The sequence below is a fragment of the Notothenia rossii genome, assembly GCF_949606895.1.
Source record: "Notothenia rossii genome assembly, chromosome: 7".
Taxonomy (NCBI): Eukaryota; Metazoa; Chordata; class Actinopteri; order Perciformes; family Nototheniidae; genus Notothenia; species Notothenia rossii.
Window position 1 is genome coordinate 70,438,662 of NC_136905.1, and position 18,708 is coordinate 70,457,369.

Sequence of the window (18,708 nt, forward strand, 5' to 3'; positions counted from 1 at the left end):
GGCTCGGTCTGAACTTTTTGCAAGTGGTGGAGGCTTAAATGCTAGTGGGAGTTGGGTTTGCACTTTTTACGTTTAATGTTATATTCGCAGGGCTCATACCGAATATTTTCGGTACGAATACGTAAACCGTTACCAGTGTTGGGCAAGTTACTTTTAAAAAGTAACTAGTAATAGTTATAATTACTGCTCTCAAAAAAGTAACTAGATACTTTATTAGTTACTAAATTATAAAAGTAACTAGTAACAAGTTACTTTACTTTAAAAATAATAACAATAAAAATACAAGTTTTTGTGTTGTTTTTTGCTGACTAGTTCTCTGAAGGCAACAGACTCGACCGTTGCGATGGGCAGCATGTCCTCAACAACATACCTGGCAATCAATCTGTTTAGTTGACTCTGGGTGACATGTGGCGATTTTAAAAAAAATCGTTTTTTGGCTGTGTAGATGGTGTTGCTCCATCTTGGTCACTGCCGGTGGTTGAGACGGTGGGGTCTTTGGCGACTAGTTTTATAGCCCCATGTACATTACTTAGGTGCTTCAGGAGATTGGCATTGCTGTTTTTCGATGTGGACAATGCTTTCTGTCCTGCACACAGTGGTTATATTTCCAAGTTGCAAATGCGCTGCTGCTCTCGCTTTGTAACGCGTTAGTCCCAACACTGACCGTTACACCCCGAAATCTTAATCTTGATGTCATGTAAGCGTTCACCCCTTCACAAACATTCATACAAAGGCAGGGACTAAAATTCACACACATCTGTGTCATCGGAGGCAATCTGGGGTCAAGTGCCCAAGGACACTTCAACATGATGACTGCAGGGGCTGGAGTTTGAACCACTGAACTTTGTAAATGTTGGTTGAGGTGGGTTTGTGTTTTTTAAAATATATTTTTATAGCATGTACTCTGAAGTTGGTTTAAGCAGAATTACTTGAGTGTTGCGCTGCGTGAGTTCCTGCGCTAATGAGATTCATGCTCTGCGGATCGAGTGCGGATCAGATATATTTTTTTAACATTTTAGACATAGGAACTCAGGGGTGCAAAATAAACATGGATGATTAGTTTATATTAAGCCTGCGTGCGTGCATGCACACACACACACACACACACACACACACACACACACACACACACACACACACACACACACACACACACACACACACACACACACACACACACACACACACACACACACACACACACACACACACACACACACACACACACACACACACACACACACACACACACACCTTTAATGATGTTGACAGTCACTGCTGCTGTTTAGTCAGGCATCAAATCAAACCTTCAGTTACTGAGCCACTGTGATATTTACATCTAAAGCCCACATTTCCATTGCAGTCATACATCCACAATCATTAACTAAGAGCCTTGGTGGTGTCAGTATGAATTAGTAATGAAGGACTAAAGTAACCCCAAATCCATTTATGTAAGTCGCAGTCAGGCAGCCAATATCTTCAATAACACTAAAAGCTAAAATATTCTAATCCAAGCTAAATTGTGTATTTTTCAGCTTTTTGTTACCAATTAACCTACAGACAGCATTGGATTTTGTACTCCCTTTGAAACAAGTGTTGCCAGATAACTAAAGCATTTTGTTATCCTCATTCCTAGGGACACTTATGGGTTAATTGGAAGAAAGAACAACATGATTACGGGTTTGAAGAAGCCCTTTATCGTAATGACTAATGCCACAGTTGCACTTTGGCAGTTCTCCACTATGTGTCATTTTGAAAGATGTCGCTTGGCATTTAGGGAGAAAGGAAATGTTAACAGTCTAAAAGACCAAAACCTCCAGTGTGTCTATTATATGAAAGCCGGCTGAAAAATAGACCAAAATGATTTCATTTGTGTATTTGCAAGAATCTGGCAAAACGATAGGCATCATGGGGAGGCTAAGGGGATACGAGGCAATATATTGCGTTTTTTTTTAAACTGTGATAGAATAAAGAACATCCATATGCAGAAGATTGGAGTAGAACAAAGTGTTCTTTTTCAATGCAATCAGAAAATAAAAATAGACAATAAATAGACTTCTCTGTTTAATTTATTCTAATCTGTATAATTGTTCTGTAGTTATTGTAGCTAAAACAGTGCTTTTGAGAGATTTTAAATCTCAGATCTGCTCAACTCAACCTGTTACACAGGTCTCAGTGGGTCACGCGCCTCAACCCTGCATTACAATAGGCAGGGGCACTCTGCTGTCGCCCATCAGCTGAAAAGAGTTAACTAATTAGAGGGGCGTGGCCCCACAGCTGTGAGAACTCAGCAATCAGGTGTCCATCTTAGGTAGCTCTTTCCTGGAGCGTCAGCTTCAGCCAGACGAAGACTGACAAAGACATTGGAGTCCTGTGGGAGGCAAATCCTACTTTGATTGAGCTAAGTATCGCTGGTGTTTTATTTTATTTCATTTGGTTTTCTAGCCCCTCATGCTATAATCATGTGTATTTTCTCCATTCCTGTTCATGTGTCTTCTCGCAATTATCACTGGCCCCGTGTATCTCCTAATTATATAACCGGCCTGCTCTTGTCTATCCCACATGCTCCACTGAGATCCAACATCTAGTTTCAGGCGGCCTGTGGAACTGCCAGTCAGCTGTTCTTAAAGCTGACTTCATCTCTAGCTACGCTTCCCTGCAGTCTCTGGATTTCCTTGCTCTCACGGAGACCTGGATTACTCCATCCAACCCATCCACCCCAGCAGCTCTCTCCACAGCATATTCCTTCTCCCATACACCCAGACCCACTGGCAGAGGAGGTGGCACTGGTCTCCTGCTCTCTCCCAACTGGAGCTTTTCCCTCTTCAAGCTACCTAACTTCACTCCTTCCACCTTTGAATTCCATGCCGTCAAATTAACTCATCCTATACAATTAACCATTGTTGTTCTCTACCGTCCACCAGGCGCCTTGGGGGACTTCTTGGAGGAATTAGATAATCTCCTCTCACACATCCCTGAAACTGGCCCTCCCGCTGTACTTCTCGGAGACTTCAACCTCCAGACAGGGAAGATAGACGAACTAACATCTCTGTTAACCACCTTTGCCTTCTCATTGTCTCCATCCCCACCAACTCATAAAGCTGGCAATGTCCTTGATCTATTATTCTCAAGGAACTGCACTACTTCTAACCTCTCTGTAAACCCGCTCCACACATCCGATCACTTCTTCATTTCATTCTCTTTAGCCCTTTCCAAACATAACAAACTAATAACTAACAATCTTTTCATCCTGCACCCGTCCGCCGCAACCTCCGTTCCCTCTACCCCTCTACCTTTGCCTCATCGGTGCTCTCAACCCTCCCTTCCTCTGATTCGTTCCAACTCCTGCCTCCAAACTCTGCTGCAGAAACTCTTCTCTCTAATCCTCTCTGGACTCTCTCTGTCCTCTCACATCTCGGCAGGCTCGTCAGTCCCCTCCTGTCCCCTGGCTAAATGATGCACTGCGTGCTAATAGAACCATCCTTCGGGCAGCAGAGCGGAAACGGTAGAAATCCAAACACCATGATGATCTCCTAATATCAGGCTCTCCTCTCCTCTTTCTCTGCTTCGATCTCTCAGGCAAAAAGCACTTTCTTTCAAGATAAGATCCAATCTTCCTATTCCAACCCCAAAAAACTATTTTCCATCTTCTCCACCCTCTTAGAACCCCCCAAAGCCCCTTCCCCCTCCTCCCTTCTGTCAAGCGACTTTGTTAACCACTTTGAAAAAAAGGTTGATGATATTCACTCTTCTTTTTCTGACTCACCTTTACTCACCACTGGGTCACCAGACCCTCCTTTCACCCACACACTGACCTCCTTCTCCCCTCTCTCTCCAAGTGAGGTTCTTACCCTCATTACCTCTGCCCGTCCCTACCACCTGTCCTCTGGACCCTATCCCCTCAAACCTCATTCAGACTATCGCTCCTGATATTCTACCATTTCTCACCCATTTCATCAACACTTCTCTAACTTCTGGTCACTTTCCAAACAGTCTCAAGGAGGCAAGAGTAAACCCTCTCCTAAAGAAACCCACTCTCAACCCGTCTGATGTTATAAACTACAGGCCTGTCTCTCTCCTCCGGTTTACTGTCTAAAACACTTGAATGCGCTGTCTTTAAACAACTCTCCTGTTATCTCCATCAGAACAACCTTCTGGATCCACACCAGTCTGGTTTCAAGGCAGGTCACTCAACAGAAACTGCTCTCCTTGCTGTCTCTGAGGAACTGCACACTGCTAAAGCAGCCTCCCTCTCCTCTGTCATCATCCTTCTGGACCTGTCTGCTGCATTCGACACAGTGAACCATCAGATCCTCCTTCGCACTCTCCAAAAACTTGGAGTTTCAGGCACTGCACTTTCCCTCCTCACCTCATACCTCAAAGACCGCACCTACAGGGTAACTTGGAGAGGGTCCGAGTCCGACCCTTTTCAATTAACCACAGGGGTCCCTCAGGGCTCTGTTCTTGGTCCCCTCCTCTTCTCCTTGTACAAAAACTCGCTCGGATCAGTCATTAGGCCGTATGGTTTTTCATACCACTGCTACGCTGACGACACCCAATTAATTCTGTCCTTTCCCCGCTCAGAGACCCAGGTCGTCGCACGCATCTCTGCTTGTCTAGCTGACATCTCTCAGTGGATGTTTGCTCATCACCTCAAGCTCAACCTTGACAAGACTGAACTGCTTTTCCTTCCCGGGAAAAGATTGTCCCACTCTTGACCTAACAATCAACATCGGCACCTCTGTTGTTTCCCCGACTCAGACTGCAAGGAATCTGGGTGTGATCCTAGATAACAAACTGTCCTTCACCTGCATTGCTGCTACAACCCGCTGCTGCAGATACACGCTTTACAACATCAGGAGGATACGTCCCCAGCTGACCCAGAAAACAGCGCAGGTTCTGGTCCAGGCTCTCGTCATCTCACGCCTAGACTACTGCAACTCCCTCCTGGCTGGTCTACCTGCATGTGCCATCCGACCTCTGCAGCTCATCCAGAATGCAGCGGCTCGTCTGGTCTTCAACCTTCCAAAGATTCTCCCACACCACGCCGCTCCTCCGCTCCCTTCACTGGCTTCCGGTAACTGCTAAAATCCACTTCAAGACACTGGTACTGCGTACCATGCTGCGAATGGATCTGGCCCTTCTTACATCCAGGACATGGTTAAACCGTACACCCAAGCACGTGCACTCCGCTCTGCATCAGCCAAACAGCTCGCTGCACCCACACTGCGAGGGGGACCCAAGTTCCCATCAGCAAAAACACGTGGGTTTGCTATCCTGGCTCCAAAATGGTGGAATGAGCTCCCCATTGAAATCAGGACAGCAGATAGCTTGCACATCTTCCGGCACGGACTGAAAACTCATCTCTTTCGACTCCACTGTGAGCGGTAGAATTACTAACAAAGCACTTGTATGCTAATAAAGGACTGGCTTATCTAAAGCTAGTTGAGTAGCACTTGAAATGTTTGGCTCTATGAAACCTGAAGTACTTATATGATTCTGTTATCTTCAAGGTTGTATCTTCCTGGTCGAATGTACTTATTGTAAGTCGCTTTGGATAAAAGCGTCAGCTAAATGCAATGTAATGTAATGTAAAAAAGAACATAAAGGTAACTTAAAGGTAATTCATTTTCCTTACTGGAAAATATATTTACCACTGCAAATATGTTCAAACTAATCTCAAGGACATTTATGAGAGAACTGTTCCTCACTTGCTTCTGAACTAGGCTGCTTGCTGTGGACGACTCAGGAACAGAGAGGGGGGGGGGAACTGACATAATACTGAGTTTTGGCAAAGCTCACCCTGGGTTTTCTCCTGTCAGTGGGATTGACTGCAGTAAGAGCCACTGGTGCAGCCTCTGTGCTGCTTAAAGCCAAAGAGGGGTAGAGCCAAGAAACGCAATCCTCCTCTCCCTTTGCAAAATAAAATATGGTCTTGCTGAAGATATGTGAAATAGGGAATCTCCATTCATCTTATTGGGAAAGCCTGTGGAATAAAGTATTCCTTCTCAGCAGATGCAAGACCATGGATGCAAAGAATGTAGAATGTGGGATAAACCTGAATGAAACAGTACAAATGTGCATCCACCAGACAGTTTTCATGTGCATCTACCATACAGTTTTCCAAAACAAGCAGTAGCATGAGGTGACCAAAATCAGGCCATAACATGTACGCCTAAGAGGTAAACGAACAAGCTCCGTGGGAACATTTGAAGCCACATAAAGTCACAGTGACGCCAATAAGCCTGCTCTGTTGAATGCAAACTAAGCATATCATAATTGATGTGCCCACATGTAATGCCACTGCTGGTCATAAACACTCAATCATATGACATTAATTCAGTTTGGATCTGGACAGCAAGCACAAATAAAGAAAGTCTTTCGGATAAACAATATCATTTAGATTAAATACAAAATAATTAAAATATTAAAGGAGGTTGGGGATGTCATAGTGAAAAGCACATGGGGATGTTGTAGCTTTTTTAAATGCTGCAATGTGTTTTCCAGTTAGGGTACGATTTTAAACAAAATGAACATTTACCCGCTACCTTCATTTCTGAATAGAAAGATAATAGTTTCCTCTTATCTTGTTACCATAAACACTTAAACCCACTAATTGTGAGAGCAGTTGAAGAGCCACTTTCCTGCCAAGTCTTGTAGAAGTGCTGCATTGTGAATTACTGTAAATCCAATGCTTGCTTGCCTCGAATGGGAATTTGACACCCGGACTTGTGTGTGTGTGTGTGTGTGTGTGTGTGTGTGTGTGTGTGTGTGTGTGTGTGTGTGTGTGTGTGTGTGTGTGTGTGTGTGTGTGTGTGTGTGTGTGTGTGTGTGTGTGTGTGTGTGGCTGTGTGTGTGTGTGTGTGTGGCTGTGTGTGTGGCTGTGTGTGTGGCTAATTACTGGGCTACATATTCAACTGGTGATCCTCTTTTTGTGTATCAGAACAACTTATTCACTTATTGTAGGTGCGTTTGCATCTATATTTAGGCCTGCAGGCTATGGTTTGCATCCAAAAAACGTGTATACACAACGTGTGTGCATTTTCAATTTGTGCAAAAAAAGGGGAAAACGATGAGGAATGTGGGGGGGGGGAACTGAAAATATGTTTTAAAAAGTGTTTGTGTGGTCACTTTTTTGTATCGATAATAGCAAAATGCAAGAAAGTTAGCAAATTAATCATGATTAACATTAAGCAAGTAGTGACTAAGCAGTGCACTTCCGGTTTACTTGCAGCACCGGAAATCATATTACACATTATGGAGACTTTATAATAAATACACGAAATGAATATAATTGTTTACCTTTTCCCCAATTTGATTTTCGCCCGACGCTCTTTTCCTCACCTCGTTTCGTCTTCTTCTGCAATTCTATTAAAAGGCACCTGACTAAAGCGCCACCTAGTGTTTATCTCAATGATCCCAACTCCTGATGTTACCGCAGCAGCAGATGGACCACATATTAATTCAGAAAAACGGCTGAATTTGATGTAACATGTTTATGCACACCTGCATATTGTTTGTAAAGTGCTTACTTTTATTATCTAAAGCACAATAAAATAATAAGGGATTTAACATGGGAACGTTTAACTGTGGAGAAACATTTCCCTTTGCTTTTATAAACAAAAAAACAATTTAGATAAAAGTGAATTACAGTACTTACTTATCAAAATGACGATGGAGAGATGAGTATTGTAGTTTTTAATAAAATCCATGGCTCTCGTTTTTCGACAGGTCCACAGAGATTCCGTGTAGTTTTTGGCCCCTTTACGTCCTCATGAATACGTTCACAAACAGGCTTCCGACCCCGAACGCGCTCCTCCGGACAGTGTAGTGGTTCCTCCAAGTTGCGCACTCTTACTCATTCTGGTGATGCTGATGCTGCTGCAGCTCCGTGACGACAAACTCTCTCTCTCTCTTTCTCTCTCTCCCTCTCTCTCTCTCTCTCTCCCCCCCCCCCCCACCCTTCTCTCTCTTTCCCCCCTCTCTCTCTCCCCCCTTTTCTGTGTGTGTGTTTGTCACCACTCACCAGTCATGATGTCTCCTGGTCCTAAAGACATGTTCTCAGGTTTTATCCTCCACTTTAAAATTCCGTTTGGAGAGTATCTGTGCAGTGATACCAGCTTGCGCATTCAGCATAATGATACAGGTCTATCAATAAAGGACTAAACTGACACCATTTTCTATTTCGTTGTTTTTTTTTTTATCCATTATCCAACATGGTGCATGCAGGAACAGCTAGAACTAACTTTTTTGTTGGTTTTTCTTTCTATGATTAATGAAAGTTATCCTGCCACATGTACCCTTTTACTAAATAAATAAAACATGTTACTGGCCCTGCATTGCCAGTTTATTAGGAAACTATTTATTAGGTACAACCAGTACTAAAACTAGTGTCCAATTAAAGAAACCCCAAATAAATTCTGTCATGGAGCTCATAATGTTGAGTTTCTGTTAAAGATGTTAAAGAGAAAAGTTGTTTCAACTTTTGATCATTTAGAGTTTGCTGTTAAACTTTACTGCGTTATATCGAGAGATGTTTGTTATTTTTGCAGGAATGTTTAGTTGAAATTTGGTAAACATCTTTAAAATATTACCCATAGAAAAAAATGGGGCCCTCAAGGAAAAAAGCTGGGAACTACTGATTTACAGTTTTTCTCGATTGCTAACACACATTTTTTTTTAATTGCTCAGTTTCTCAGAACACTAAACACAATTCACAAAACCACACACCCAAAGTGCAAAACACCTAATTTCTCCTGCTAACTGAAGAACTGCACTCAAAACTACATAAACACTTACCAAATGAAAACTTTTGCACCAAATATAACACACTTCATTCATGTTTGACCACCCAACTACACTATGCTGAGCATAATCTAAAGCACTTTCATCTTGTATGGGCTATACTGTGTACATAGAGGTTTCTGCAGAGAAAGATTGCTTGAGTATACAGAAATACAGTAAATGAAGAAATACAAATGAGTCGTTGAAAAAAATCATATTTTATTCAAAAATAACATTGTGCAACATGCATCACATGGTTACTATGCTTCGGATCTCTCTAAGTGGGATGGCATTGTTTGCCAAAACCCAGTTTGTAACTGCTGCTTCCTGTGCCTCATTGAAAATCCTTAGCCTTCCACCTGCACCTCTGTCTTTCTCAGTCCTTCAGATAAACAACAAAGATATAGTGGTTGGTCAGTGTCTGTGTTGCATAAAAATTAAGTCTACCACAGTACATTGTGCAGGATTTGTGTACAGTTAGTATAAGCAACATGCCAACAATTCAATTACAGTAATGAAGTAAATACGTTTCACACAACAGATATAAGCACTGATATATCATGAATTATGCAGAGCTATAAACTGGTAACTAACTTGTTTTCAAGTCTAAGTGCCCGGATTACAGAGGCGACAGCACATCGGCTTAGATTAGGCTGAACCCTCTGTCCAGCCTCTCTCTTCTCATCGTCAAACCATGGTTGATAACATTTAATTTCATTAGAGAATTCTTCTTTGGTCACATCCTCTCCCTCCAGCTCTACCTCTCATTCTTCCTCCTCTCACTCTCACCCCACCTCTTCCTCCTCCTCCTCTCACTCTCACCCCACCTCTTCCTCCTCCTCTCACTCTCAGCCCAGCTCTTCCTCTTGCTCTTGCATCCATGTTGGCTTCAATTGTTGCTGTAAGAAAGTACTCACCTGTGGTCTTTTTATAGTGCTAACATCCTGATTGATGAGCCAACAATTATGCTACCAGGTGTTTGGTCAGGTGGAACGTGTTTCTTGATCATTGGTCCATGCGTGAGGCATTTTGATATCAGTGTTATGTATGTGCTAACACGTGACTTTATGTCAGATGCCTGTGTCTTACGTGTCTTGCAGTGGTTTGCAAAAAGTGCCAGTTGATTTGCAAATTTTGTGAAAAGCTGAAAACGTGTTTAGAGTTTTGGAGATCTGAGGCGATGTTTTGCTCTTTGAGTGTCAGTTAATCAGTTAAAATGATTATGCTTTATGTATACTTTGTGTGTTAGAAATCGAGATAAACTGTAATCTGTATCAACAGATTATGTAAGGAAATAAATATGGTATTTCCTTCCAAAATAGGAGTCAAATAGCATCCTTAAATACTTTAAACAACTAACTTTAAAAACTATTTTTTTACTTTTATAAATCAAACTATAAGAAAAAGCTTTTTTTTGTGTATACATTTCTAAGGTTAGATTGCTGGTTGTTATGTGTTCCGAACATAAAAGAAGATCTCATCCATGGCTATATGCTGCCATGTGCTTTTAATTAGCTGCTCAGACATAAACACACATATATCCTCTTTGTTGAAGAGGATTTTCAAAATTGTCTAACATCAAAGCCAGTACTGCCGAGGAGTGTGCGGCTGGGTGTCTGAGTAAAGAAATTGCACTTATATATTGTTAGGAATCGCTGGTGGACGTGCAAAACACGTGCACTTTTGAAAACAAAAATAATGTTCAGTTTGCACAATGCAGAGGTTGACATTTTTACTAACTTGTACCATGCTGTCTTGATTATTATTGTGATAATCATGTGAATTCCAGCAGTGTTTATATGAAGATAGGGTTTCTTATTGATTGAATACTGGTAACTAAATGCACAAATCCACAGCAAGCAGACATTCAGATGCTTTTAAAACCTATTTCATATTGATTTTAGATCAAGTGATTCATTAAGTAATGAATTTTGACGTGATGTTTTGAAAATACATTTAATTAGAAATTGGCTGACAAAGTTGTCCAACCACTTATATAATTATTTAAGTCAGATAACTCACATGTTCTTAATATGTTTATGATAAGCAGCATATAGTTTGAGTTTGGCGTCGAGGCTCGGGCCTCATCACTCCACAGATTTACAAATAACATTGAGTGATGATTAGATAACTATCCCCCGAGCCTACAGGTGGAAGCTGGGGTGGAGCTGGGGCAGGCAATGTAGCAGCAACATGAAACACAGCAGGAACATGAACGTAGCAATAGTAAGTGAACACAGCAGTGGCTGCAGTGGCAGCAGCAGCATAGCGAGGCAGAGGCAGGAAGACCTGGCAGCTTAAATAGAGTGGCATGTTTGGAGAATGTGTTTGGTTGGTTGCAGAGACATGCACAGACAATTTGGGCGGCGGGAGCTCAAGTGAGAAAAAGGGCACTTCCCATCATTTATAAAGAAATGTTTTAAAACAAAAAGTTAAATGTAGTTGCACATCTCTAACTTACTAACATATAGGTATATTGACTTGGAAGCTTGTTATGGTTGGGCTGATGTTTTGAAAATTGCTTTTAAGTAGTTTCATCTCAATTGTTGTATTGTTTTATAAATAGAGTTGTATGTAAAATAATCAGGTAATTGTTGAAAAATAAATTCAGTAGAATAAAAAAAAAGAGAAGCAATTAGGCAGATACATAAAAATGTACTTGAATAAGTGTACTAGAAATTATCCAAATTAAAACTCTACAATGAAATTGAATGTGAAATTACATCCCAGTATACACAAGTTATTGAGCCGTTTCCGCTCTACATCCTGAACTCCTCCCTTCGATGCAATGCACTTCCGTTTTGGCGGACTGGGTTTGTTTTGCTAGCTAGCTCCGTTGTGCCGACAAAGCACTGATATCGCAGAGACAAAGAGGATATAACAATTACAACATGAAGAAAAGTGGTTCGGGAACTACGTGTGCGGTAGTTGGTTGCAATCACTCGAGAAAGCACCTGAACGAGTGGTTAGATAGAGAGTGCTACGACCACAAACCAGCACCCAGCACCCAGCCATGTTGTTCATTAAATACAGATAAACACAACAAATACTGCATGCATTGTATTTTTTAATATTATATATGAATATTTTCATAGTGATGTAATTGTGTGGGCTGCTTTTATATTTTAATTTGTAATACCTGTTAGGATTAAACATGTGATCTTTCTTGTTGAAGCCATTTCTTTAGTTTCCTCTCAACAATTAATTAATTCAGTGTTATTTATGTACAGTATGAGCTTAATATGAATGATGAACTGTGTTAAAAGAAATTGTAGCACTCTAAGGAACATATGAAATGCAATAATGCAATAACAGTGCAATAATGAAATGAAATTACATCAAACTTTATTTTCACTCAAACAGTACAGGCACATATGATATATTGCACAGCATAAAGAGATCATGTAAATTGTGCATTATGTAAACAACAGACAACTGTTGGCTCCTGTGGGCATGACCTAAATAAGGCAGTTTATTTTGGTTTTAAAATGCTGAGATATTTACTGCAGAACTGTAACCTTCCCTCAACAAAATCGTCAACAATTTTCGGGAGCATGTGGGCAAAGTAGAATGTGCGCAGCCTTATGATATGCCTTCAGACTGTCCATTGCTTTTCCATCTATTGCCATGGATTGAACGAAGTAGGAGCAAATTTTGCTGTACGTTATGCTGGGCCACGTCGTCATGTTATCCTCCCAGTTTTGCACTGAATTCGGGTGGGGGAGAGTAACGCCATCTCCAGTCAAAGAAGTAGAATCGTGTTCCCAAGCTAGCATCACTGTTAGCATCGAAATCGCTGTGTTTACACCAGTGCCCGTCTGACTGTTTACACCGGTTTACACCGACAGACGCTGTGCAAAAGACTTCCGGCGGAAATGAAGTGCATTTGTGTAGGGTTATGGCGCTACCCGTGGTTTGGCGCGTAAACTTGTCTATAAGTAGACAGATGCTGCCCTGCTCTCACACAGGTGTTGCTCGTTCAGCTAATTTGGCAGGGAGTCTACAAATTGTGCCACTTCTCTTGTGATCTAGATCAGGGGTTTTCAAAGTGTGGGAAGGTGAGCCTCCCCTCAGAGAACATAAGAACAGCCGTGCCCCCCCCCCCCTCCCAATTATTATTGCTATTATTATTATTGTTGTTGCTATAATGCAGGGGTATTATTATCCAGTGGAAAGTCCTTACCTACTGGCCTAGTTAAATCAAAGTGGTTACTTTTTTTTGGCTGGGCAGTGTAGTTTTACAGTCTTATTTGACTTTCTCAGGACTCAACTGTTTTTTGGGGGCAGACCCCCACAAAGAAAAATATATATTTACACACGTAAGGTCAGCTGAATGCGGCGATTAACATCTTGTTCAGCAAAACGCCTCACAAACTTATTAAGATTTAAAGCTTTAGTGCGTTTTGATTCAATGCCGAGTACAGCCAAACTTGACAGTCTCTTCTCTGTCATTGTAGACCGCAAATACCTCATTCCTTCCGTGTACTTGGGGTCCGAATTCCGAATGCGCCGTCACGTTCAAATGAAATCGCCGCCAATCACATTTCCTTGCTCGCGCCAGAACCGGGGGAGGGGTTACAAGGCGGCTCGCGTCTTGTGCTGCATTCACTTGCACTCGGACATTAGGGATTTTCTCTCAAATGTCCGATGAGCCACAACTTTTATTTCAAAACAAAGCTGACGTTTTCTGCCAGACGCTGTCTCCTCTTTCACTTTAGGTAATTTCACTAAAAATCGATCCATGTTGCTGCTCGCATAAAGTTAGCTGAGTGAACTAGCTAGATTTAACTGTTTCTCGTTATTTTTTTCTCACGCTTCGCCTCCCCTGAAGCTCTCTGGCGCCCCCCAATGCAGGTATTCTAAGCACATGTATGGAAAACATCTGCTTTTGTTGGGGAATGTAGGGAAATATGTAATAATGATTTGTTTGCAGAAATCAGAGTACAGAGTGAAAAAGACTCCATAAGCATCACATGGACGATCCCCTCGAAACTGCGGCAATATATAGCGCGTCACTTCCTCGGAAACTGCATGCCATCTAGGTTCAATGTTCTGCTCAGTGGAGAGGGGAAAGCTGAGTTTAACTATAAACTAGCTGACTCCAATTTTAAAAGACTGGTAATGTAACTGCTATGTTTCAGCAAAAATAACTCAGCCTTTCAATGTCATAATGAGCTTCTTTTTTTCTTCAGATGAAAGGGAAAAATCTCCTCTACAAAATATAAGAAAAAGCTTTTTTTTGTGTAGCCTATACATTTCTAAGGTTAGATTGCTGGTTGTTCTGTGTTCCGAACATAAAAGAAGATCTCATCTATGGCTATATGCTGCCATGTGTTTTTAATTAGCTGCTCAGACATAAACACACATAGCCCCTTTGTTGAAGAGGATTTTCAAAATTGTCTAACAGATATCAAAGCCAGTATTGCAGAGGAGCGTGCGGCTGGGTGTCTGAGTAAAGAAATTGCACTTATATATTGTTAGGAATCACTGGTGGACGTGCAAAACACGTGCACTTTTGAAAACAAAAATAATGTTAAGTTTGCACAATGCAGAGGTTGACATTTTTACTAACTTGTACCATGCCGTCTTGATTATTTTTCTCCATTTGATAATAATGTTAAGTCCAGCAGTGTTTATATAAAGATAGGGTTTCTTATTGATTGACTACTGGTAACTAAATGCACAAATCCACAGCAAGCAGACATTCAGATGCTTTTAAAACCTATTTCATATTGATTTTAGATCAAGTGATTCATTAAGTAATGAATTTTGACTTGATGTTTTGAAAATAAATGTAATTAGAAATTTGTTAACAAAGTTGTCCAACCACTTATATAATTATTTCAGTCAGACAACTCATGTGTTATTAATATGTTTATGATAAGCAGCATATAGTTTGAGTTTGGCGTCTAGGCTCGAGCCTCATCACTCCACAGATTTACAAATAACATTGAGTGGTGATTAGATAACTATCCCCCGAGCCTACAGGTGGAAGCTGGGGTGGAGCTGGGGTGGTGGTGGTGGGGCAGGCAAGTAGCAGCAACATGAAACACAGCAGCACGAACATGAACGTAGCAATAGCAAGTGAGCACAGCAGTGGCAGCAGCAGCATAGCGAGGCAGAGGCAGGAAGACCTGGCAGCTTAAATAGAGTGGCATGTTTGGAGAATGTGTTTGGTTGGTTGCAGAGACGTGCACAGAGAATTTGGGGGGCGGGAGCTCAAGCGAGAAAAAAGGGCATCATTTATAAAAAAATGTTTTAAACAAAAAGTTAAATGTAGTTGCACATCTCTGACTTACTAACATGTAGGCATAAATTGACTTGGAAGCTTGTTTGGGCTGATTTTAGAAAATTGCATTTACAGTAAGTAGTTTCATCTGAATTGTTATATTGTTTTATAATTAGAGTAGTATGTGAAATAATCAGGTAATTGTTGAAAAATAAATTCAGTAGAATAAAAAAAAATAAACAATTAGGCAGATAAATAAAAATGTACTTTAATAAGTGTACTAGAAATTATCCAACTGAAAACTCTACAATGAAATTGAATGTGAAATGACATCACAGTATAAGTAGACAGATGCTGCCCTGCTCTCACAGGTGTTGCTCGTTCAGCAAATGTCATCCCCCCTACATTCACTGCAAACTGCTCGCATGGGATCCTGAAGTTCTAAGCGAGAGCAAGAAAACTTGCCACTATCTAAAGGAAAATTAGTGGTAAGGGAAGAGTTTGATATTTTGGAAGTGTGTGAATGTTCTTCCGAGCAGTTTAATATGATGAATGCAAATGATGCCATGTGCAACAAGTATGCACCATTAGCCAAGCTTATTTTAGCATAACATATCCAACTTGAAGTAGATCAATGCATGTACTTTGATCAGTATTGTGCTTTTTATATATCTGTAAAAATGATCTCCTGATAACTAACAAAGGATAGACAACAATTGTGACGAATGATGATTGTAAAATATTTGGGGAAAACAATATATTTGTTTTAAAAGGAGGGGCACTCAAATGATTAGCCAACCAATGAGATTTATACAAAAAAAAAAGCCCTGAGCTTTTGTAAAATGTTAACCTTTTTCTGCACTGATGGAAATATATCTGTTGGTCATTACAGTAACTTGATGTTTATAATTTTACCAGTTTTTGTTTTTTATGGAAACATCATACCATTTTATAACGGCTTTTTTCTTCTGTGTATACAAAATGTTTTAAAGCCATGCTGATGTATTTGAGCCTTAAAGAGCAACTTCCAGGTTAAAGACACCTGTGAATAAATGTGTAGGAAAATGATGAATACACTAGATTTTCAAAAAAAATCTACAGAAATATACACTACAGTGACATCTGGCGTCGTTTTTGTAAGAAATGTTCACTTCCGCATAAAAAAGCCTCGTCACGTGACCTCCCGCGTGTGACGTAACACGGGGGACACAAGGGTGAGAGCGGCCGGTGTAACGTATTAATAAACATGGATCCCAATGCTAGTTTCGACACAGAAGAAGTTGAACATGAATATTCGAATGCATATGACGGACCACAACCTTATAATTAGGAGCCTGCTAGGCGTCCAAGAGACCAGGAGCAGCCAAGGATTAGAAGAAATAACAACCATCGGAGAGAAATTGAGCTGTGGTGTGAGGAGAACCAGTGGAGAACTGGGCAGCTATCTTGGTGAGTGACCGGCGTTAGCTACAGAATGTTAGCTAACGTCACATCACAACATTGTGAAGTTAGCTATCATATATCAGGCTATAACTAAAGTAGCATTGATAATATAGTAACGTTACTGGCAGGAATGTTGATACTGATCCATAACAGAAACTAATGCGCAAGTATCAACCGTATCTCGCGTTACCTAATGCAACTCCACACTACGGTGCTGTGTACCGGAGGAGAGACGCGAGATACGGCTGATACTTGACGATCTGGCGGAGAAAGGTTGTGGAGCCTCCGTTGATATGTCGTTGTAAATGGCTTGATGGAAAGCAGGTGTGTAGTCGGGGAGGGTGCACAGCTGATTGCAGCAGGTGAGTGGAGGTTGAGCCGGGAGCCAGGAGTGAAAGCCACCACGCACACACAAACAACACGGACAGGGGGAAACAAACAAACACAAAGGAGACGGCTGGAGCAGTACAGCCACCACAGCGTTACCTAATGCAATTTCTTACGGTGCCGTGTACCGGAGGGGGGAGAGAGAAGTAATACGGTTTCCTGATAAAGCTGTGAAAATTATGTGCTGCAGGGAGGTGGATGCACAACGCACCCAGGAACGAACGCTAGCTCCGGTCCTTTTGACTGTGGACTCGATGTCCTGACAGGCTGGTATTTGTGCAACCTGCACAAACACAATACTGCACCATGATTACAAATGGTGAAATACAATGTAAAACTACCGAAAAATACCAGCCCCTTAAAACATAACCGCTTAAAACACAACCGCTCTACTCAACGCAACTCTACTATACCCGCGGTCAGAGAGCGGAGATGTGTCCCCTGCGTGATGTAATATGACGCGTTTGACGTATGACCTTAAAAAAAAGCCGTTTTTAAGAGCAGAGCTCAAAATGGCTCCTTTCCCTCTGAATTCCTGCCCTTAAGTCTCGTAAAACATATCGAATCCTGCATTCACTTTTTTTAAATTGTAATTTTCAAGCAAGTTTAAGCATAAATGTAGAATAAATAAAAACCTGCAAGATGCTCTTTAACGATGCTGCTTCCTCAGATGGGAACTCCTGGATGTTAAGAACTCAGGCACTCAGGAGGTAGGACCCAATTGCACAACCCGGGAGACAGAGGTAAAGTATTGGTAAGATACTTCTTACCAATACTTCTTTTCCAAAACAAGCAAGATGAACAAAAAATGGTCACTAACTAATCTCAGGATGAGATGACAAAAAATGAGAACAAAAAAGGAAAATCGCTCACATAGTGAGGAACAAAACTTTTCAAGAGCATAGACCTGACTATGGCAAGAGACCAGACAAACTGACACTGAACACTGGGAGACAGGGGAATTTAAACACAGGATAACAAGACACAGGTGGGGACAATCAGGGGCGGGGCTGACACTGATGAGGGCAGGAGACACACAAGGGGAACACAATCAGACACACCAGGGAAACTTACGACAGGGAGGAAAACACAGGGAGAAGGAACAGACAATACACAAGGAGGAAAACATGACAGGGAGAACCAAACAGCAAAACACCCATTACCAGACACACCAAACTAAAACCGTGACATGACATAAGAATCGTGACACTGGATGACCCCATGCAGAGCTCCATGTGTGACTGCTGTTCTAGGACGCATGGCTCCAAGAAAGGAGACGTATGGGGTATCACTTTTATGCTAACTTGTATGCTTTTTTTTAAATATAGTATAGTCTTTTTCATTATTAAGTTATTGTTTTTTTCCACCTCAGAATCCAATGGCTTCATGCCCACAATGCATCAGATGTTTCCATTGCTGACCAAGGTTAATGAGTATTTATTTATGGTATTTGTTTTGTTCAAAACTTGTCATAAGACTAACGTTGCTAAACATTTTCTCAACAGGAAGTCCAGTCTAAGATTGGGGACACTGAACAGAGGACGACATCCATATGCAGATTAAAGTTGTCTATAATCTCTGTATGAATAAAACTTTTAACTCCTTTTGAGTATAAAGCGAGTATCTTTATTTCATATGAAGGTCCTACTGTCTTCAACTGTGTCCATCTGTCCTACCAGTAGAATTTTACTAATTATGTGTGACTTTTGTCATTGAAAGATACTGTCAATTATAATGTAACCTTTAATGGCCATGTGAGTTGGAGTATAGCCCCTGCATTTTTCTTTCACTTTACATTGAACTCTGCACATGATATCAATTCTGAAATCACATATGCCACCAGATTTAAAAGCTATAGGTGATCT

At 41.2% G+C, this 18,708-nt stretch overlaps 1 protein-coding gene and 1 long non-coding RNA gene across 2 annotated transcripts in view; one reads left to right on the forward strand and one right to left on the reverse strand.

The window, feature by feature from the left end:
* Window positions 1-7,849, reverse strand: part of ltk (leukocyte receptor tyrosine kinase) — a 58,088-nt gene extending 50,239 nt beyond the window's left edge. The window contains exon 1 of the mRNA XM_079693256.1: window positions 7,661-7,849. Within this exon, the coding sequence (XP_079549382.1) occupies window positions 7,661-7,712 (52 nt within the window). The 5' untranslated portion in view covers window positions 7,713-7,849. The remainder of the gene's footprint in view (window positions 1-7,660) is intronic.
* Window positions 7,850-17,870: 10,021 nt separating this feature from the next.
* Window positions 17,871-18,464, forward strand: LOC307046898. The gene is made up of 3 exons (XR_013810277.1): window positions 17,871-18,128; window positions 18,216-18,268; window positions 18,349-18,464. It is a non-coding gene; the product is annotated as an uncharacterized lncRNA (long non-coding RNA).
* The last annotated feature ends 244 nt before the right edge of the window (window positions 18,465-18,708 follow it).